Source organism: Erythrolamprus reginae, chromosome 4, assembly GCF_031021105.1.
Source record: "Erythrolamprus reginae isolate rEryReg1 chromosome 4, rEryReg1.hap1, whole genome shotgun sequence".
Classification (NCBI taxonomy): Eukaryota; Metazoa; Chordata; class Lepidosauria; order Squamata; family Dipsadidae; genus Erythrolamprus; species Erythrolamprus reginae.
In genome coordinates this window covers 84,621,073-84,643,627 of record NC_091953.1, presented here as the reverse complement: position 1 = coordinate 84,643,627, position 22,555 = coordinate 84,621,073, and the positions used below count along the sequence as shown (strand labels likewise).

The 22,555-nt window shown below is 47.3% G+C and overlaps 1 protein-coding gene across 5 annotated transcripts in view; it reads left to right on the top strand.

Moving 5' to 3' along the window:
• Positions 1-22,555, top strand: part of FRMPD4 (FERM and PDZ domain containing 4) — a 295,945-nt gene that overhangs the window by 163,480 nt on the left and 109,910 nt on the right. For all 5 annotated transcript variants that reach the window (XM_070750807.1, XM_070750808.1, XM_070750811.1 and 2 more), the window contains one exon: positions 20,679-20,795. In XM_070750807.1, the coding sequence (XP_070606908.1) occupies positions 20,679-20,795 (117 nt within the window). The remainder of the gene's footprint in view (positions 1-20,678; positions 20,796-22,555) is intronic.

Genomic DNA, 22,555 nt, shown 5'->3' with positions numbered 1-22,555 from the left:
AGCAAAGGTTAGAGGCAGCCCTTCTGATACCAAGAAACGCCTCTCTTTTACTACAGGCCAGGGATCAACCAGCCCCTCAATCTGTTTTGAGACCTGCAGAGACTCTGTCAGAAAGAGATTGGTCTCCAGAAAGGCAGAATCCTTTTATGCCTCAGGTTGTTCCTCCATCTGGCCCTCATCAGGCAAGATGCTAGTCTGCTAGTCATTCCTTGAGGAGTGCTCCCTCAGCCACCTTTACGCCCACGGCTGCTGGGCTTAGGGTGCAGCCTGACACTTGGCAGCAGATGTCCCCGGCTTTACAGGAACTCATCTCTGATGCATACTCTCAGGGGATGGCAGTGGGGGTGCACCAAAATGTTCAACACTCCCACCCAACACAGCCCAGGAACCTTTGGGCTGCACCGCCCCTCTCGGGTGTGGGGTCTTGGATGGAGGAGCCATCACCGTTAGAGGACACCGAAAAGGAGTATGAGTTTTCCGACGATGGGACAGCTCCGGAACAACCAGTGACAGCTGGTCTCTTTAAGGCTCCTCTTTTCAAAATTTTGCTTCATAAAGCCAAGCAGGCGGTGGACTTACCAGGCCCCACCAAGGCAGCAGAGGCCACTGAAAATGATCCTAAGCCATCTGCTGTGCTATTTAAGGAGCCCCAGCCCGAGACCGATCATGTGCCATCCTCGGAGATATTTCGTCAAAGCATCAAGCGCCCCTGGCAGCAGCCTGCAGCAGCTCAAGGGCTTTCTGTTATGGAAAGAAGGTTTTATACCCTTGATGATGACATGGAGAAGCTGCTGGAATTTCCGCCTATTGACCAGCCGGTAATGACTCTGATTTCAAAGGCCTTGGTGCCATCAGAAACAGGCGATAGTTTAAAGCCAGAGGATAGAAAGGCGGAGATATTGCTGCGCAAATCTCATCAGATGGCTAGCTGGGGGTTTCGAGCCGCCGCCGCAGCTTCATTTTTTAACCGAGCTTCGATAATGTGGCTGCAGGAAGTGCAGGCCCGCCTAGGTCCAGAAGAAGGCCGATTGCGTCAGGACTTCAGTAAATTGTTGGTGGCTGCAGAATTTTCGGCAGACGCCACCCTCCACGCAGCAAAATTTTCGGCTCGAGGGATGGCGATGCTGGCCTCCAGACGCCTCCTTTGGTTGAGGAGCTGGCCAGCTGACCTAAAGTCGAAGTGGAACTTGGCCTCATCTCCATACCAAGGTGATAAGCTTTTTGGAGAAGCTTTAGATCCTGTCTTAATTGAAGACAAGGACAAACGGAAGACACTTCCCAGAGCATACCAACGCCAAGAACGCCGTATCAATCCCTACACTCGCCGTCAGCCATTTTGGTGGGACTCCTCCTCGTCTGTGGGACAGACTAATAGGTCATACCCGCAGAACCAGTATAACCAGCCCATCTTTCGAGGTGACCGCACGGCTTTTCAAGACAGGCCAAGAGGTTACCAACAGGCGAGGCGGCCCTTCAGAGGGAACCAAAGGGGCTTCAAACGCACCAAGTGACTTGGCTTCACTACAGCCCATAGGAGGCAAACTTCAACGTTTCAGTGCCTCCTGGAGGGATACCTCCACCGACAAATGGGCAATAGCCACAATATTTCAAGGGCTGTGTCTGGAGTTCCTTCAGCCCCCACCAAACCAGTTTGTCCAATGTCCACTGACTCGAGATCCAATAAAAAGGCATCATTTGCAATTGGAGATAGATCATCTTTTAAACATAGAGGCAATAGAGAGGATGCCCGAACATGCCAAGGGCACGGGATTCTACTCCATCGTTTTTCTCGTGCCAAAGTCATCGGGAGGGTTCAGGATGATCCTAAACCTGAAACTCCTGAATACCTTCATTCGATATCGGAGATTTCGAATGCATTCCCTCCAATCGATTCTTGCCTCTATTCGACATCACGATTTCCTCACGTCCATTGACCTAAAGGAGGCTTACCTACATGTTCCGGTTTGGCCGGCCCATCGTCGATTTCTCAGGTTTTGTCTCAACGGTGTCCACTACCAGTACCGGGCCATGCCCTTCGGCCTGTCCTCGGCGCCTCGTATGTTTACAAAGCTGATGGACATCCTGACCGCCCATCTCAGGTCCCAGTCCGTATGTGTCATGGCGTACTTGGATGACATCATCGTTTTGTCCAAGTCACTGCCCCAGGCGCAGCAAGATCTGGCGCTCACACGGCGGACTCTGGAGTGGCATGGATATACGGTCAACGAGGAGAAGAGTCACCTCCACCCTACCACGAGGATCCAGCACCTGGGGTCTATCATAGATACCAACAGAGACACTGTATCTTTGACTCCAGAAAGGCTAGCCAACATACGGCGACTGGTCATCAATCTACGTCGACAACGTCAGGTATCGCTGGCCATGTTGTCCAAAGTGCTTGGAACTCTAGTATCATCCATAGGAATTGTTCCATGGGCTCGGCACCACATCAGAGGCCTCCAATGGTTCCTCCTTCCATTCCAGAGGGACAAGGTGAGCCATTCACACCGGAAGGTAGGGATTCCTGCATCAGTCAGGCGATCGCTGAGCTGGTAGTTGTCCCCGGCGTTGATCTGAGGTTCCCCTCTTCACAGTCACGAGCGCGTGATTCTCACAACGGGTGCGAGCCTGGCTGGCTGGGGGGCTCACATGGGTCCTCATATGGCTCAAGGCCTGTGGTCTCAGGAGGACTTGACCCCGGTCAATATCAACTTCCTCGAACTCAGGGCAGTTTTCCTAGCCCTTCAGACCTTCGCTCACTGGGTTCGAGGCAGGCACGTCCTAGTTTTGACGGACAATGTGGCGACCAGGGCCCACCTGAACCATCAGGGGGGTACGAAGTCACATCATCTCATAGTCGAAACCACAGCTCTTTTCGATTGGGCCGAAAATCATCTGGCTTCATTAACGGCAGAACACATTGCGGGGACTAGCAATGTACAGGCGGATTGGCTGAGCAGAGCCACTCTGGATCCTTCGGAGTGGTGGCTGGACCCAGCGCTTTTCAACCAAATAGTTCTCCGCTTTGGATCTCCAATGGTGGACCTCTTCGCAACCCCGGGCAACACCCAATTAGTCAGGTTTTACTCCCGGTTTCCAGCGCCAGGAGCAGAAGGGGTCAATGCCCTTTTGTCAACCTGGCCCCAGGGTCTGCTTTACGCCTTTCCCCCAACGTGTCTCATTCAAAGAATATTGGACAAAATAATTCGGGAGGGGGCAGAGGTGATAATGGTGGCCCCCCATTGGCCGAGACGTCCCTGGTTTGCAGACCTGATAGCCCTGTCTGTGTCTCCTCCGTGGAGGATTCTGGACCACGAAATATCGCTGAGCCAGGGGTCAGTTTGTCATCCGAACCCTCAGTGGTTCAAGCTGACCGCCTGGCACTTGAAAGGGCAAGTCTAAAACACCATCTTTTACCGGACAATGTCATCTCTACCATGCAGGCAGCTCGTCGCCCATCAACGGTGAGAATTTACCAGGCTACATGGGCAGCCTTTTGTAGATTTTGTTCAGACCAACGTTCTAACCCCAAGGAGGCTTTGGTAATATCTGTATTACAATTCCTACAGTCAGGGGTCGAGAAAGGACTGGCTCCAAATACCTTAAAGAGGCAATTAGCTGCTCTTGCAACCATCGTTCGAGTTCGTCAGTCTCGTTCTCTAGCCCAACACCCTTGGATTAGGGACTTTATTAAAGGAGAAATTAACACTCACTCACCTTCAGTACATAGGTTCCCAACATGGGATCTCTCCCTGGTGCTACGGGCACTTACAGCACCTCCTTTCGAACCGATGAGGTCAATTCCGGTACGTTTGCTCTCAATAAAGACAGCCTTTTTGGTGGCGATTACGTCAGCACGCCGAGTGTCTGAACTGTCGGCTCTGTCTACTCGAGCAGACCTGTGTGTCTTCCACCCAGACAGGGTTGTGTTGAGGTTAGACCCGTCATTTATTCCCAAAGTGAATTCTGGATTCCACAGAGTGCAGGAACTAGTGCTGCCAGACTTTTGTACGCATGGCCATCATGCTTCGGAGTTAAGGTGGCACAAGGTGGATGTTAGGAGAGCCTTAAAAATCTACATCAGGCGGACTGAACAGTTCAGAAAATCTGAAAAGCTATTCGTGTCCTTTGCCCAACGAACAATGGGACTTGGAGTCTCGTCAAAATCCATCAGTCGCTGGCTTAGGGATTGTATTGAGGAAGCATACAAAGCTCGATCTCAATTACCACTGGCCGGGGTGACAGCACATTCTACCAGAAGTGCAGCCACGTCGGCAGCTTGGACTACTCAGGCGTCCATTGAGGACATTTGTCGTGCGGTGACTTGGGCGTCTCCTACAACCTTCATCCGCCATTATAAACTTGACTCTGTAGCTTCGGCTGAAGCTTCCTTTGGGAGGTGTGTGTTGCAGCGAGTGTGTTCAACTCCATCGACCGTGGCACAGCCTTTTCCCTCCCAGGGGATTTGATCTTTGGTATATCCCATGTTGGACTCTCCTTCCAGATGCAGTGGAGAAGAACCGTTGTACATACCTGAACGGTCTTCTCGCTGCACTGGAAGGAAAGTCCAAACCCGCCCAGCATGGTTTTTCGCCAGGTCGCCGGAGTAATTGGGGTTTACAAGTTTGCAATAGGTATGAGGTTTATGTGGTTATAGTTCAATAAATTGTGTTATCCTTAAACTGGCTTCGTTTTTAAAACTGAGGTATTGGGGGCTGCTAAGGGGCGGTGACTACCTCATATTTAAATATTTAAATTAACTCAGTCTCTACCAATAGGATTGGTAAATTACCCATGTTGGACTCTCCTTCCAGTGCAGCGAGAAGACCGTTCAGGTATGTACAACGGTTCTTTGACCCTGCGGGTCCTTGTTAGGGACATAGTTAATTTATGCTAATTTATTTGAATAAATTATGCAAATTTAATTAATAAAAATGACCCAGTTTAAATCCAGCTCTTGTGTCCGTGTCGTTACTCCGCCTCTGCTGCAATATGGCATGACATTTTTATTAAAACGACTTCTGAGGATTACATTACAAGACTGAATTTATAAAGGGATCTAAGGAGGTTCTGAAAAATTTATGGAACTATCCAGAGGAGCATGTTGATTAACTTTAGGATACAAAGAACTAAGAATATTGAATATTTTGAGAAGTGACTATAGGTTTGAACATATAGTCTTTGGATTATTGGACAGAAGAGGGACATAATAAAATTTAACAAGATGCTTTATCAAGGAGAAAGGAGCTTGGGAAGGGATGTGATCAATAATCCAAAGTTCAAGGGAGACACTGACAAGGCATTTTAAGAAAATAATTGAATAGAGACCATGGATGTAATGCCGGGAAATATAACACAAAGGACAATGAGTGAGGAAGAGGAACTAACTGAAAGTGTAGATGAAAAAATGGAACAGGCGAAATAAATGAAACAAGATGATGAGATAATAACAAAAATAATAAGAATTGATGACACAAGCCAAGGGAGAATATTCTAAGGCAGTTAAAACAGGAACCAGAGAATCAGGAATATTTTTTAAAAAACTTTTTAAACTTTTTTATTCTCCATTGCATCTGGAAGGAGAGTCCAATATGGGTTATTCTCAATCCTATTGGTCGAGACTGAGTTTAAAATTAACATAATATTAGGCACCGCCCCTTGCCTGCCCCCAGTGAGCTCAGTTTTAAAAACTCAGTCCATGTAACGAGACGTATGAGTTTAGTTGTAATAAAGAAATGGTTTATTTTAATTGTTTTTACCTTGTTTTTAACCTGTTTAACCTATTTTCTCTTCTTGTTATTACTGTTTTTGCAGATGCTGCAGAAGACCAGGAGGGGTTTCTGCCCTCCGTGGGCAGCATCCCCCATCGAGATTCCCCCAGGAGACCTCTTCCCTCATAGAGGGTACCGTCCCACGAAGGGGTGTCAGCCTGGGGTCACTGGCCTCCGTGGCCAAACTCGGCTGGGAGCCGAAGGTGGGGGGGTCCGCCCCCCCCACTGGGAGGCTTGGGGACACGGAGTCCCCCGAAGACAGTCTAATTTCCCTCAGCAGAGCGTTGGCTGAAGCAGATTATGAGGGAAATATATGTTTTGCAGCCGTTCTGAAGCCGCCGGGGCGCAACGCCGCAGCCGCCGCTTGGAAACAACGCGGCAGACTTCAAAAGGCAATTACCGCCGCCCATATGTTCGGCGGCCAAGCGCGAGTCCTTAACACCGCCAGGTGAGCCAGGAGGAGAGGGGAGGCTACGTCCTCGTAATACTCCCCATACTGGAATCGCCGAGCCGACCTATCAGCGCTATAGCAGAGGGTGTCTCCCTCCCATATGTTCAGCGGCCACCCGAACCGCGGGGAATGCGGAAGCATGATTCCCCTGCAAATAAAGGCTGGCGGTGGGGACTGTAGGGCAAGCAGCCCTCTCGCTCCCCTTATTTGAACCGACAACGTTCCGCGCCCACCATTTTGGCGGTTGGTGGGAAAACCCCTCCCCCGCCTGTATTGTCCCTCAGCAACCAGAATAAAGGCGCGAGGAACGGTTAAGAGGGCTGGGAGGCGCAGGCGCACTCCACATAAGACACGGGGGGCCATTTTGAAGGAAATTGGTTAGTCGGTGCAAACAGTAATAAAAGAGCTCCGTGCCCTTTCTTTTCCTTTCGCTGCCGTTTCTGCTTCACTGTGAGTACTATGGAGGCGAGTGGCAGTGGAGACCAAGCTCTCCCTTCTACCCCGGTGCCCAACCCCAAAGATAAGGGGAAGATAAGAGTGAAAAGGTCACAATCCTCTTCCTCAGCCATCAAGGAGGCCGAGAGGCGAATCCAGGCCCTTGAACAAAAGCTGGAGGCAGCCCTCAATACTGCTCCTTTGGCCAAGTCTGGACCATCGCTGGGTCTTGATATGGTTACTGGCCCGCCAACCCCAAGAGCTCCTGGGGAAGTTAGAGTTGATAGGGATTGGTCTCCTGATCACCAAGTTCTGCCTCAGCTTCACACTTCTAGAAGTAGGCCGGGATCAGCGAGCCAGGAGAGACCAGTGTGGGGGTTCTCCCCTCAGGCCAAAGTGGTTCCAGCAGCTACGTTCACTCCTACAGCTGCGGGACTCAGGGCTCAGCCTGATATGTGGCAAGATATGTCACCGGCCCTTCAGGAGTTAATTACTAATGCCTACTCACAGGGCATAGCAGTTGGAGCACAACAGGGGCCTCAACACCGCCCCTTTCAGGTTTGGGATCTGTGACTGAAGAGCCAGTGTTAATGGAGGAGAGTGACAAGGACTATGATATGTCAGAGGATGAAACGCCTCCAGAACAGCCGCTGGTAGCGGGTCTGTTTAAACAATCCTCGTTCAGGACACTATTATATAAAGCAAAGCAGACAATGGAGTTAAAGGATCCGGCTCAACCTTCACAAGTCATACCACCCAGATCCTCTACTCTGTTGAAGGAGCCTAAACCTGAAACAGACCATGTCCCGGCATCAGAGATCTTTGTACAAAGCATTAAAAGACCATGGCAGTATCCGCCGGCGGCTCAGGGACCATCTGTGGTAGAAAGGAAATTCTACACGTTTGACGATGAAGTAGAGGCCCTGCTTCAGTTCCCTCCTATAGACCAGCCGGTTGTAACTCTGGTTTCCAATGCTCTGGTTCCTGCTGAGATGGGAGACAATTTGAAGCCACAGGACAAGAAGGCCGAGGTACTTCTGAGGAAGACACATATGATGGCCGGTTGGGGGTTCCGCGCAGCAGCGGCTGCTTCCTTTTTTAACAGAGCCTCCATAGTATGGATTGAGGATATGCTGTCTCGCCTGGGGCCAGAGGAGGGGAGAATGCGCCAGGATCTTAGTAAGTTGTTGGCAGCGGCGGAATTTTCAGCCGATGCCACCTTACATGCTGCCAAATTCGCGGGGAGAGGGATGTCCGCCACCCTTGCTTCGCATCGACTGCTGTGGCTGTGCAGCTGGCAAGCAGACACTAAATCAAAATGGCGCCTGGCCTCCTCGCCTTTCCAGGGGTCTCAACTTTTTGGAGACATATTGGAAAAAGTCCTCATAGAGGACAAGGACAAACGGAAGATACTTCCAAGGTCCAAGAGGGGACAAGATCGCCGCCAGAATCCCTACCACCGGCGCCAGTCCTTTCGCTGGGACACTTCATGGTCAAACCAAACGTTTAGGCCCTTCTCTCAAGACAATTTCAACCAAAATGCCTACAGGAATGACCGAGCGCCATTTCAAGATAGGACAAGGGGATATCAACCAACTAGACGCCCATTTTGTGGTTCCAGCCAGAGGGGTTTTAAACGCCCCAAATGACTTTACCATGACACAGCCAGTAGGAGGGAAGCTCCACCTTTACAGTACCTCCTGGCGTGCCACATCCTCAGACAAATGGGCACTATCTACAGTAACACAGGGACTGCGGTTGGAGTTCATTCAGCCCCCACCCAACCGATTCCTGCACTGTCCAAGACCACGGAACCCCATCAAAAGGAAGGAACTACACCAAGAAATAAGCCACCTCCTGGAGATCCAGGCCATAGAGCCTGTGCCCAAACATGCAGAGGGCACAGGATTTTACTCTATGGTGTTCATAGTCCCCAAGTCATCAGGGGGGTGTCGCTTAATTCTGAATCTGAAACAGTTGAATCTATACATTCTTTATCGAAGATTCAGAATGCACACTCTGCATACTATCCTAGCGGCAGTGCGCCCCCGGGACTTCCTTACCTCCTTAGACCTGAAGGAGGCTTATCTACACGTGCCGATCTTTCCTCCACATCGCAAGTATCTACGATTCTGTGTAGAGGGGACACATTATCAGTACAGGGCCATGCCATTCGGCCTATCATTGGCCCCTCGCACCTTCACGAAGTTGCTCGATGTGCTTACAGCGCATCTGCGCGCGTAGTCCGTCCGCCTGATGGCATACTTGGACGATATAATCATTTTGTCCAAGTCCCAGGCAGGGGCGCACCAAGACCTCCACCTTACAATGAAGGTTCTGGAGGAACACGGCTTTACAATCAATATTCCCAAGAGCCAACTGGAACCATCTACAAGGCTCCTGCATCTGGGGTCGATAATAGACATAACTACGAGCATAGTGTCACTTTCACCAGACAGGCAGGACAACATCATAGCCTTGATAACCTCCGTCCAGAGACAACAGAAAGTCTCCCTAGCCTCATTGTCCAGGCTGCTGGGGACCATGGTCTCGTGTATAGGGATCGTGCCGTGGGCGAGGCATCACATCCGCCCGTTGCAAGGGTTTCTGCTTCCGGCCCAGAGGGCAAAACTGGGCCAGTCATGCAAGCAAATCAGGCTCCCACAGAGGGTCAGAACGTCTTTGGCCTGGTGGACTTCGCCAGCCCTGTTTCAGGGGTGTTCGTTCCAGACTCACGATCAGGTCGTCATGACTACAGACGCCAGTTTGTCGGGTTGGGGCGCGCACATAGACCTCCAAGTGGCACAAGGACTTTGGACCAAGGAGGACCTCAGCCCGGTAAACATCAACCTTCTGGAGCTCCAGGCTGTGTTCTTAGCGCTCCAACACTTTGTGGCTTTGGTTCAGGGGAAACACGTGTTAGTCTTAACGGACAATGTGGCAACGAAGGCCTACCTCAACCACCAGGGAGGCACGAGATCACCACGCCTCATGAGGGAGGCCATGGCTCTTTTCAATTGGGCCGAATACAACTTGGCTTCTCTGTCGGCGGAGCACATATCAGGCGTCAACAATGTCCAGGCCGATTGGCTAAGCCGAACCACCTTGGACCCCATGGAGTGGAGACTGGATCCGCAGTTGTTCCACAAGATCACTCTTCGATTCGGGACACCGCTGGTGGACTTGTTCGCCTCTCACACCAATGCACAGCTCCCCAGGTTCTATTCTCGGTTCTATTCACCCACAGCGGAGAAAATCAACGCCCTGAGGTCGAGCTGGCCAGGCGGCCTATTATACGCCTTCCCTCCAACGAATTTGATTCAAAGAGTGATAGACAAAATTCTACTGGAGGAGGCGGAAGTGTTGCTTGTCGCACCACATTGGCCACGCCGGCCGTGGTTCTCGGACTTAGTAGCTCTGTCGATCTCCCCACCTTGGAGGATTCTGGACAAGGTAATCACACTCAGCCAAGGGTCAGTCTATCACCCAGACCCGCAATGGTTTCAATTAGCCGTTTGGCATTTGAAAGGAACAAGCTGAGGGAGCAATGTTTACCAGACAGTATCATTGACACAATGCAGGCTGCCCGCCGGCCATCCACGTCAAGGATTTACCAGGCAACGTGGTCGGCCTTTTGTAAGTTCTGCATCGGGAAGCATATGGAACCGGAAAGGGCTCAAATAATTACCGTTCTAGAATTTTTGCAATTGGGCCTCGAAAAAGGACTAACTCCAAACACCCTGAGGAGGCAGGTGGCGGCATTGGCAACCGTTATTCGGTTACCAGAATTTGGCTATTCACCCTTGGAAACGGGACTTTCTCAGGGGTGCTATGAACAGACACCCTCCACCACTGCATAGATTCCCAACGTGGGACTTATCCCTAGTGTTGAAGGCTCTGACTGGTCCACCCTTTGAGCCTTTGAGGTCCATCCAGCTCAAATTTCTTTCCATCAAGACGGCTTTTCTAGTGGCTATCACATCAGCCAGACGTGTATCGGATTTGTCTGCGTTATCCACCAGACCAGACCTTTGCATCTTTCATCCGGACCGGGTGGTCCTACGTTTGGACCTGACCTTTCTTCCTAAGGTCAACTCGTTATTCCACAGGAACCAAGAGCTGATCTTGCCGGACTTTTGCTCGCACGGAAACCACCCTACAGAACTTCGGTGGCACAAACTAGATGTTAGACGAGCGGTTAAGATCTACATTAGAAGAAGCGAGTCCTTTAGGAAGTCTGAGTCGTTGTTTGTCTCTTTTGCAGAGCCAAAAATGGGTCTGGGCGTCTCTCCCAGTTCAATTAGTCGATGGATCCGGGACTGCATAGGGGAGGCGTATAAGGCTAGAGCTCAGGAACCCCCTCAAGGGGTCACGGCGCACTCTACTCGCAGTGCAGCCACGTCAGCAGCTTGGAGAACTCAAGCCTCGATCGAGGACATATGCCGGGCTGCAACTTGGACAACACCTTCTACGTTCACTAGACATTATAGGCTGGATGCCTATGCTTCAGCTGAGGCATCCTTTGGGAGGAGGGTATTACAGAGGGTGTGTTCCTCTCCAGCTGCCCTGACTTAACAATCTCCCTCCCATTTAAATTGGAACTTGGGCATATCCCATATTGGACTCTCCTTCCAGATGCAATGGAGAAGAACCGTTGTACCTACCTGAACGGTCTTCTCAGTGCACTGGAAGGAGAATCCAAACCCAGCCAGCATTGGATTGTTTCAGGGAAGCTGGGTTCGGTTGGTTTTGGTTAATGTTACATATATTTATATATTTGGCTCAATAAAATTGTGTTGGATTATATTACCTTTCGTTTTTAAAACTGAGCTTACTGGGGGCAGGCAAGGGGTGGTGCCTAATATTATGTTAATTTTAAACTCAGTCTCGACCAATAGGATTGAGAATAACCCATATTGGACTCTCCTTCCAGTGCACTGAGAAGACCGTTCAGGTAGGTACAAGGGTTCTTTTTTACAAACATATCAAATTAATGTGTGAATAGTGTGGCACCTGGGTGTCATACATTCTAATGCAAATAAAACTAATGTGTTTCCCAGAAAATACGACCCTGCCTTATTTTTTAAAAACCCTGAAATAAGTACTTATCCTTATTGCCATGCATTCAAAAGTTTGATTGAGTTTATGATCAAGGGATGTCTTATTTTGCGGAAAACAGGGTATAGAATTTATCATAGTTATTACATTCAATAATCTTATATATTTTTAATAATAATATACTTTTATATTAAATTGCAGCCATTCTTCAATTATTCTGTTTTCTCTTATTACTTTTATTTTATTACTTTGAACATCCTAATCCAATTAATTTAAAACTAGTTAATCTAAAAACTACAGTAGCATTAAAAATCAATAATTGCTATTCACACAACAAACATACATTACATTCTACGACCAGGGGGCTAGAGTCTAATGGCCCCAAGCCTGGCAGCATAGATAAATCTTGAGACTCTTGCGGAAGGCAAGGAGGGCGGGGGCAGTGCAAATCCCTGGGGGGAGTTTATTCCAGAGGGCCGGAGCCCCCACAAGGCTCTTCCCCTAGGTCCCACCAAGCAACATTATCTAATTGACAGGACCTGGAGAATTGACAGGACCTGGACATACCTGGGAAGGCCCATGACTGCTCGCACGGCTGCGTTTTGCATGATTTGCACCGAACACTCTTCAAAGGTACCCCAATGTAGAGAGCATTGCAGCACTTGAACCTCGAGGTGATAAGGGCATAAGTAACTGTGAGTAAAGACTCCCTGTCCAAATAGGGACGCAACTGGTGAACCAGGCAAATCTAGGCAAACTCTCCCGTTTCTTGGTCTTTACTCATGATAGCTTGTATGGTATTTTTTCATTTGCTGGAAGATTCTTATGGGGGAAATATAGGATAAGAGTAGATACTTTGGTAGAGGTAGAAGTAGAAACTAGATAACGGAGGAGGGTAGAGAAGGGTGAAATGTTTAAAATGAATAACCAAGATGTGGAAAGAGACGGAAATAAAATTCCAAGAGAAAAATATGGGAGGCGAGGCAAGCTAAGAAACAAACAAGTAAAGCTTTAAAACAAGTATGAGATTATGGTTAAACATTGAATATGTTTAAATATAGTAGTAGCATAATCAAAGTTAGAATAGGGATGGAAACTAGAGGGAAGAGGATTCATAAAATACAGATTTTATATAATATGTACTGTAATAGTAAGAGGGGAAATTAGAATTTGAATGATGGTATTACTAAGTATATTTAAATAATATCGTAAAAAACAATATATTGAACAATTGATTAAATAAATAATGAAAGATTAGAATGCAATATGAATAGGTTTATGTTTACTAAATGAAACAAATATGATCAAAATACTTTATCTGTATTAAAATGAATGACATGCGGAATATCGTGATTGAAATAAAAATGACATATTGAAATATTGAATGAATAAATAATGAAGGATTATAACTTGAACAAGCAAATAATGGAAAATATCCATTTAGTATAACTGTTTATACTACTGTTAGAATTATATAAGTTTGTTAAATATGATTAATAATATTATAGAAATTATGTTGAAATATTGAATGATTAAATAATGAAAGTCCAAGTCCTCAGAGAGGGGCGGCATAGAAGTCCAATTAATAGATAGTTTAATAAAAATACTGTATGTGAATTATTACAAGAATTATATAAGCTTGTTAAGTGAAACAAATATAATTAGTACTATATTATTTGTATTAAAATGTATAACATTCAAGTGCCACACTGTTCATACATTGATATGCTTATAAAAAATAAAAAACTTAAAACATTAAAAAAACTAATTTATTTGCCAATTCTTTGATCTTTGCCACTGTCATTGTCTTTGCTTATTTGAAGACATGTTAATAAACATTCCTCTCCCACAAAGTCCTCCCCACCACACTTAACTATGGTTTCAAGAAAAGCTATACAAATATGAGGATACTGGTCATAAGACTCTATGCTTGGATACCTAGCCAAGAATTCTGCCAAAAAATCTGTACAAACCACAGCTAATCATTCTTGCTATTAATTCAGGACCTTTTCTGTTAATTATTCCACAGTATCTTCAGAAAAACAAACAGAGTTTTTTTTCCCCATTGCCATGGCATCCAAAGCATTCAGTATTGAAACCAAATTGTTGCAGGGACAGAATTTCATTTAAGGGGACTGAGTTAATAGTTCTCTATTGCCTCCTTTTTTAATGGCTACCTTTCTATCACCAAGCACACTCCCTAAAACACTGCTATATACATTTTCAATGGAAATCAATCTTTTGTTCCTTAGGACAGATGTAAGCTCTGGGGCATAAACTAAATCCCCTAAACTGTGAGGCAGTATAAAATACAGCCGTTTACATCCTGCTGTGCTTTGCTGAACTGAACATTGGAATTTCTGTCATGCTGTTTGTTTTTCTTTCTTTACAAAGTAAGTGGGGTGTCTGTGTTAAAACCATCTGTGTTTGAAATACTATTTTAGAATGTGATACTAAGCAAGAAGAAAAATACTTGAAAAAGTTAAATTTTATTCAGTTATAGTTATTTAATTATAGTTATAGTTATTTAATTATTTATTTCTTCTTCTGTGCTTATACTCATGTAATAGTATTGAACATTTCATTTTCAAACATAGTTTTGAAAGGCTGGAGCGCCCAATTATTTTTATTTCTGTTAAATTAAACAGTTAAATTAAAACAGGTAAATTTTTGAATTTTTTAAATGTATGATAGGGGTTTTTTATTGCTGTTTAGTAGTCATAAATAATCTTGGGCTCACCAGAGATCATCCATCAGTGACCAAAGCATTTTCCATGCTGTAGCCTGTAGGTCTGAAGTCCGATTGAAAAGGGCCTATCTCAGTGATGGCAAACCTTTATCCCCTCAGGTGGCGAAAGCGTGAACGCACTCATTATTGTGCCTATGTGAATGCCCACACCTATAATTCAGTGCCTGGGAAGGCAAAAATTGCTTCCCCTGCCCTCCCAGAGGCCCTCTGGAGGCCAGAAACAGCCCATTTCCCAACTTCTGGTGGGCCCAGTAGGCCCATTTTTCACCCTCCTCAGACTGGGGAGGGCAAAAACATACTACTACATCTCCCCAGAGGCCCTCTGAAAGCCGAAAATGCCCTCCCAGAGACTCTCTATGAGACAAAAATCAACCGGCCAGTGCGCACATGAGTGCTGGAGCTGAGCTAGGGCAACGGCTCGCGTGCCGGCAGATATGGCTCCATGTGCCACCTGTGGCACCTGTGCCATAGATCCGCCATCACTGATCTAGATAATCTGTGGTCTGAAGAAAAAATATTTGTATTTTTATATTGCACTAAATACCGTATTTTCCGGCGTATAAGACGACTTTTTAACCCCTGAAAATCTTATCTAAAGTGGGGGGTCGTCTTATACGCCGGATACTGATTCCACAGGCGGGAGTAGCGGAGGCGAGGCGGAGAAGAAAGAAGTGGCGGATAGCTGGCGAGGCGCCGGCTAGAGGGCTGGACCCCGCCGCTTTGCCGCTGCTCCCGCCGCCGGCTTTGCTGGGGTCCAGCCCTCTAGCTGGCGCCTCGCCATCTATCCGCCGCTTCTTTTTTCTCCGCCTCGCCTCTGCTACTCCCGCCGCCACCTTTGCCTCTTGCCCGGCTGAGAGAAGAGCTGGTGGACATAGCGCTTGATGATACTTGTTTTGCCGACGCCGAGCTCCCCGATGACTAAAACCTTAAAGAGATGCTCCCGGTTCTCAGGCACTCTGGCGCCGCCTCTCTCCACTCCAGCCATTCCGGCTTCGCCACTCAAAAGCCGGCTTCCAACCTTCCTCAACCCACCCGCGCTCGTGCGAAAGGAAGCCCAGCACCGTCGGGGGAGCAAGAAAGAGCGGGGAGGCAGCGCTCCCTCTCGCGTGGATTTTCCTTCCCAGCGACTCCGGGAACTCTCTTGGGGCAGCGCCGCTTGTTTGGTGGGAAGAGACGTTCCCGACAGCCGGAAGGCGCGGAGGGGGAGAAAAAAAAGAAAGAAGGCGGGAACCACCTGACTGGAGTCACAGGACGCGGAAACCCGGCGAGTTATAAAACTTGTGAAAGGGGGCGGAGGCCTTGTTCACCCCCCCTCCCTTGTTTAAGCCCGGCGGGCAAGAGGCAAAGGCGGCGGCGGGAGTAGCGGAGGCGAGGCGGAGAAAAAAGAAGCGGCGGATAGCTGGCGAGGCGCCGGCTAGAGGGCTGGACCCCAGCAAAGCCGGCGGCGGGAGCGGCGGCAAAGCGGCGGGGTCCAGCCCTCTAGCCGGTGCCTCGCCAGCTATCCGCCGCTTCTTTCTTCTCCGCCTCACCTCCGCTACTCCCGCCGCCGCCTTTGCCTCTTGCCCGGCGGGGAGAGCAAAGGTGGCGGCGGGAGTAGCGGAGGCGAGGCAGAGAAGAAAGAAGTGGCGGATAGCTGCGGCAAGGGCTCGTTAGCCGGAGCGTACGCCGGCTACCCGCTGCAGTTCCTGCCGTGTTGCGCTTTCCTTTCTCTTGAGCTCGGCCCGACGGCGCGTGCTTCACCCGTCGAGCCTGTTGGTGATTGATCTCGCTTGTGAAAGCGCCTTTTCCTGGTGCAACATCTGAACCGAAGTCGAAAGGGTAAGACAGCGAGGAGATCTTTTTTTTTAAGGCTGGGCTGTTCGGACCCGGGATTTAGTAGTTTTCCACCGACTCTGTACCCAAAGCTCCGCCTTGTACCACTCAGAGCTGCAAAACACGTGCTATTCATTTATTTCATTCATTCATTTATTTGTCAAAACGTGTACAAAAATGTGTATTCAGGTACCAACTTTTCCCTGCTCCCTAGAAGAAACCCGCTGCAACTTATTCACTAGTTTTCATTCATGGATGAGTCGAAAGTGAGCCTAAAGTTTACAATTAGGGAATGCAAACAAAAGAACTACTCATTAGAAAATTGCACCTGCAGGATTTCTATTTATTAAACTTCTTGTAAACAAACAACATCTGATCAGTAGATTTAAAGACCGCTACTTTTTAATTATGCTTAGTGCTGGTTCTCATTTGTGCAAGAAATAAAAGCAGGAGAGTGTAAACTTTTATAGGGGTGGGGTTACACAAAAGCCTATTTGGCTAATTTGTGGCACAATTTATTTATTTATTAGATTTATTTATTTATTAGATTTGTATGCCACCCCTTTCTGAAGACTGAGCAGCTCACAAGAGTGTTGTCTGAATTCACTCAATGTATGGGAAAATCAGTGCAATTAGTTAGTCATCAGTGTGGCTGTGTGGAAAGAGAAAGCTGGCACCAGGCTGCGTAGTCTTATACAGCGAGTATATCTCAAATTCTATATTTTAACTGGAAAAGTTAGGGGGTCGTCTTATACACCCAGTCGTCTTATACGCCGGAAAATACGGTACTAATTACCTTTTTAAAAAAATTCATATTAGTAATCTGCGGGATTTAAAATTATGAATTTAGTGGTCCCTGAGGTCTGAAAGGTTGGTGGTCCCTGTTCTAGAGTATCCACCCATAGTTTTTCATCATTTTAAAGAGAACTTTCGTCTTTATTATTTTCTATATTTTGAACTCTCAGAGGGTAATCTGTCTCCATCATTTTAAGAATTATTAGTATCTCTTCCATATCTTGCTCTACTGTGTCATTTTTAGATTTATTTCCTCTATTTTTACTTAGCTCCTTCTGGTTTCTCCTCTAGTTTTTTACTTTTTTTGGTTCATTTTTTAATTATTTCTTTATTTAATTATTTGGATTTATATGCCGCCCCCCACTGAGGACTCAGGGCAGATTACAACATATTAAAAAAACAATGCAACATCATAATCCAACTAATGTAGTGAATGTTCATTGTGGCAATGGCAATGGCAATGACTGATTTTAATTCTACGGGGGTTTATGAGTGTAGTTATCATGTATGATCCACTTCTGAAGAAATTGGCTATGTGCCTGAAACTATCATGCAAGCAGGATTCCTCCTGAATCTTTCTCAAGATATCAGCCAATCAATATTATTATTATTATTATTATTATTATTATTATTATTATTATTATTATTTATTAGATTTGTATGCCGCCCCTCTCCACAGACTCGGGGCAGCTCACAGCAACAATGAAACAATGTACAGTAATACCTCGACGTACAAATTTAATTGGTGCCGGGAGGAGGCTCGTAAGTCGAAAAGCTCGTAAGTCGAAACATTGTTTCCCATAGGAATCAATGGAAAAGCGATTAATGCGTGCAAGCCCAAAAATCAAAATCAGCTAGCAGGGGGGGCGGTGGCTGGGTCCGGCTCCCACCGCTGATGCAGTTGCAGAGCCAAGCGAGGTGGCTGCGGGAACAAAGCGTCGCGCCCCCCTGACGGCGTCCGGACCCCCCGACCCCCAGCAGAAGCCAAGGACCCCCAGAGTGGGGCGGCAGGCAAGGCGACCGCCTCTCCGCTCGCCAAGTGCTGCGGGGAAGTGCCACTCGCCAAGTGCCGCGGGGAAGTGCCGCGGGGAAGTGCCGCTCGCCAAGTGCCGCTTTCCTGCTTCCCTTCCTTCCTTCCTTCCCGCTGATGCAGTTGCAGAGCCACATGAGGTGGCTGCGGGAACAAAGCATCGCGCCCCTCTGACGGCGTTCGGCGGCTTCTGAAGCGGCGCTGGGCGAAAGAGGGCGGGCGGCCAGCAGCAGAAGGCGAGAGGTGCCTTCTTTTCCGGCTCTCCGGCAGATCAAGCGCGCGGAGAGGCACCTCTCACCTTCCGCCGCTGCTGGCCGCCCTCTTTCACCCAGCGTCGCTTCGGAAGCCACCGAACACCGTCAGGGGGGCGCGATGCTTTGTTTCCGCAGCCACCTCGAGTGGCTCTGCAACTGCATCAGCAGGAAGGAAGGAAGGGAAGCAGGAAAGCGGCTGCTGCCCGCCTGCTTCTCTCTCCCTCCTTCCCCGCGGCACTTGGCGAGCGGAGAGGCGGTCGCCTCGCCTGCTGCCCCACTCTGGGGGTCCTTGGCTTCTGTTGGGGGTGGGGGGGTCTGGACGCCCCCTTCTCCGGCTCTCCGGCAGATCGAAGAGGCACCTCTCACCTTCCGCCGCTGCCCGCCCGCCCCCTTTCGCCCAGCGCCGCTTCGGAAGGCCGGAACCCTCCCCCTCCCTCCGCAGACCCAGAGATAAAGGAGACGCGGAGCGGGGAGAGCCGCCTGGCAGAGCGCTTGCAGGCGGCGGCGGGGGGGACGACAAAAAGCAGGCCAGCGCCCGGCTCCTGCCTTGGCTCATATCCCAAATTTGAGCTCGGGAGTCGAACAAAAATGTCTCTCCCCTCCCAGCTCGTATCTCGAAATACTCGTATGTAGAGCAACTCGTATGTCGAGGTTCTACTGTACAACAAATCTAATAATTTAAAAAACACTAAAAATCCCTTATTAAAATCAAACATACACACAAACATACCATGCACAAACTGTATAGGCCCGGGGGAGATGTCTCAATTCCGCCATGCCTGACGGCAGAGGTGGGTTTTAAGGAGTTTACGAAAGGCAAGGAGGGGGGAGCAGTTCTAATCTCCGGGGGGAACTGGTTCCAGAGGGTCAGGGCCGCCACAGAGAAGGCTCTTCCCCTGGGTCCCACCAAACGACATTGTTTAGTCAATGGGACCCGGAGAAGGTCAACTGTGTGGGACCTAACCAGTCGCTGGGATTCATGCGGCAGAAGGCGGTCCCGGAGGTATTCTGGTCCAATGCCATGAAGGGCTTTATAGGTCATAACCAACACTTTGAATTGTGACCAGAAACTGATCGGCAATCAATGCAGACTGCGGAGTGTTGGTATAACATGGGCATACCTAGGGAAACCCATGATTGCTCTCGCAGCCATATTCTGCACGATCTGAAGTTTCCGAACACTTTTCAAAGGTAGCCCCATGTAGAGAGCATTACAGTAGTCGAACCTCGAGGTGATGAGGGCATGAGTGACTGTGAGCAGTGAGTCCCGATCCAGATAGGGCCACAACTGGTACACCAGGTGAACGTGGGCAAACGCCCCCCTCACCACAGCTGAAAGATGGTTCTCTAATGTGAGCTGTGGATCGAGGAGGACGCCCAAGTTACAGACCCTCTCTGGGGGGGTCAATAATTCCCCCCCAGGGTTATGGACGGACAGATGGAATTGTCCCTGGGAGGCAGAACTCACAGCCACTCCATCTTATCAGGGTTGAATTTGAGTCTGTTGACACCCATCCAGACCCTAACGGTCTCCAGGCACCGGCACATCACTTCCACTGCTTCGTTGACTGGACATGGGGTGGAGATGTACAGCTGGGTATCATCAACATACTGATGATACCTCATCCCATGCCCCTGGATGGTCTCACCCAGCGGTTTCATGTTGATATTGAATAGCAGGGGGGAGAGGACCAATCCCTGAGGCACCCACAAGGGAGTAACCTAGAAGTCGACCTCTGACCCCCCACTAACACCGACTGCGACCGACTGGAGCGGTAGGAGGAGAACCACTGAAGAACAGTGCCTCCCACTCCCAACTCCTCCAGCCGGCGCAGAAGGATACCATGGTCGATGGTATTGAAAGCCCCCGAGAGGTCAAGAAGGACCAGGACAGAGGATAAACCCCTGTCCTGGGCCCAAAATAGTGTGGCACTGATGTGAATCTCTGAAGTAGAGAGAAGTTAAGAAAGTGAATTTAATTTTTAAACATTAAGGACATTTCCTTGAATAATTATAATATAATTATAATAATTATGAGGGTTCTATAAATAGTAATATCTTATTTGTAATCAGTCTTTCTATCACCCATTTGTTCTAGAAAATATTTGTTGAAGAAGAAAAAAATACCTTTTGGTTAGAAATGGTAACAGTCCACTGCCTGGAGCATCTTTAGAATTGAGGGATTTGATGGACCGGAGCAAATGATAGCTTAACATATTGTAGTATAATAAACCTGGTTTGTGAGCCGAGGCTGTGTAACTACACAGAACCTAACACTCAATTAAATGGTTGATATTATATTCTAATGAATCACCTTTTTTAGCCACAGGACAAAGTCTTCAGGCTGGCCTCCTCCTTCAGGAACCTGGACCTTGAACCAAGGATCTTCCTATGGTTGGGAAATGATGGCAAACAGAGATGGGAGAGACTACTACATCAAGTAAGTTGCCACCAATTTGATGAATTTTGTGCAGAAACTGCTACAGAGAGATGAAAACTCAGCATGAATCTTCCATTTGCTCCCCAGTCAGGTTATTCCACCAAAGATAGCATATCCTTTTGTTTGATATTTAGACAGGAAAGTATATATTTAACACCAAGTATGTATCAAAGTAATATTGATATTAAAGGTGAGTTTTCTTGTTTTTACCCGTCTATAATATAGCAAATGAAATTATTTTTCATTTGTCCTAACAACAATAAAAGTTTTGTTGTTTGCAGATTATTTCTCCCCTAAGGCTTCCCCTTTTAAAAAAGAATTAACAAATGGCTTCCTGGGTATTTTGTAACTATTCAGAAATAACTGATGGAGATCTTGTTGCATTCAAATATTAAAATAATAGATTAAATTTGTGTTTGTGTGTGTGTGTTGCTGCTATGTATTTCCAAATAAATGTCCCCGATTTAAAGAACTAGGATTTAAAAGTTAGTCTGAAATTGAGTGAACTGCCAAGGCTCTTTCATTCTGCATTTTAATATAAAACAAATCTATTTTGAACCACATAGATAAAAGCAGCAGAGAAAATGTGTGAGATGATGTTTAGGATGGAATGAAAGGGAAAATACATGTTAACACCACCTCATTTTAAAGAATTCTGCTCTAGAAGGCTGCCTGTGTTATACATGTTCCTTTGGTTTGTTTTTTGTTTGGGTCTCTGGGGTTCATCAAAAGCCAAAACATGCCGGTAGATAATCTCAAAAGTCAAACTCTTTTTCCCCTAACACTCATCTTCCTGTTCTAGAAGAGTAAGTTCTTAGTTTTCAGACAAAATGAGACAAAACTAGATCTAACTATTGAGTATCTAAACACAGAGCATAAGAGCACTCCAAAATTTACAGTATTTATTTCCACTTTTTCTTTTATTAATATTTTTGAAACAATGTGACCTATGTAATCCAGATGTGGAGTGTGTTTCCAATCTAAAGCGGTTTCCTAACCTTGGCAACTTTAACATGTGGACTTTGACTCAGGGTTCCTTAATCAGCATAGTCAACAAGGTTGGGAAACACTGATTTAAAGCATTTTTGTTCATTATCATAATTGCTTGAAGTTAATAATGCAATGAATGGAATTTCCTCATGAAATCTAAGGACATGGAGAAGAAGGCAATTTCTAATTGGCCACAGTTTCCTCTTGAAATCATCAAAAGAGCCACGGAATATGAAATCTTTCAGGATGATACTGCAAGTCCTCCATAGAGATCCCTAAAACAGTTGCACTGATTCTGAAGTGCCTTATTCTTATGACAAGCCCATAATGTTGTTTGAATATTCTGCAAGTGTGTCAAGTGCAGAGCAATTCAGTTTGGAATTCACTACAGGTACTTTGAGCTTGAAAATGGGTCATTTCAGTCTCAGAAATAATTTGAATGGTTGGAGCAGTTTGCAGTACCTTTTGAATTTAGATCATTTTGAACCTGAAAGGAGCATATCAAGCATAGGAGCATGTCAACATCAAGAAATGTTTTCCATACTATTACAGTGGTACCTCAGTTCTTGACCACAATTCATTCTGGAAGTGTGGTCGAGAACCGATTTGGTTGAGAACTGAAACAATTTAAGATAAATTCTCCTCCTCAGTTGTCTCTCCCTCTAGCTTGCCTGCTTCTGTCCCTGTGTCTCTCTCTCTCTCTTTGTGTGTAGTTTGCCAGCTTCTGGCTTCAGTTCTCTCGATCGCCCTTTTCTGTCCCTGGCTCTCTC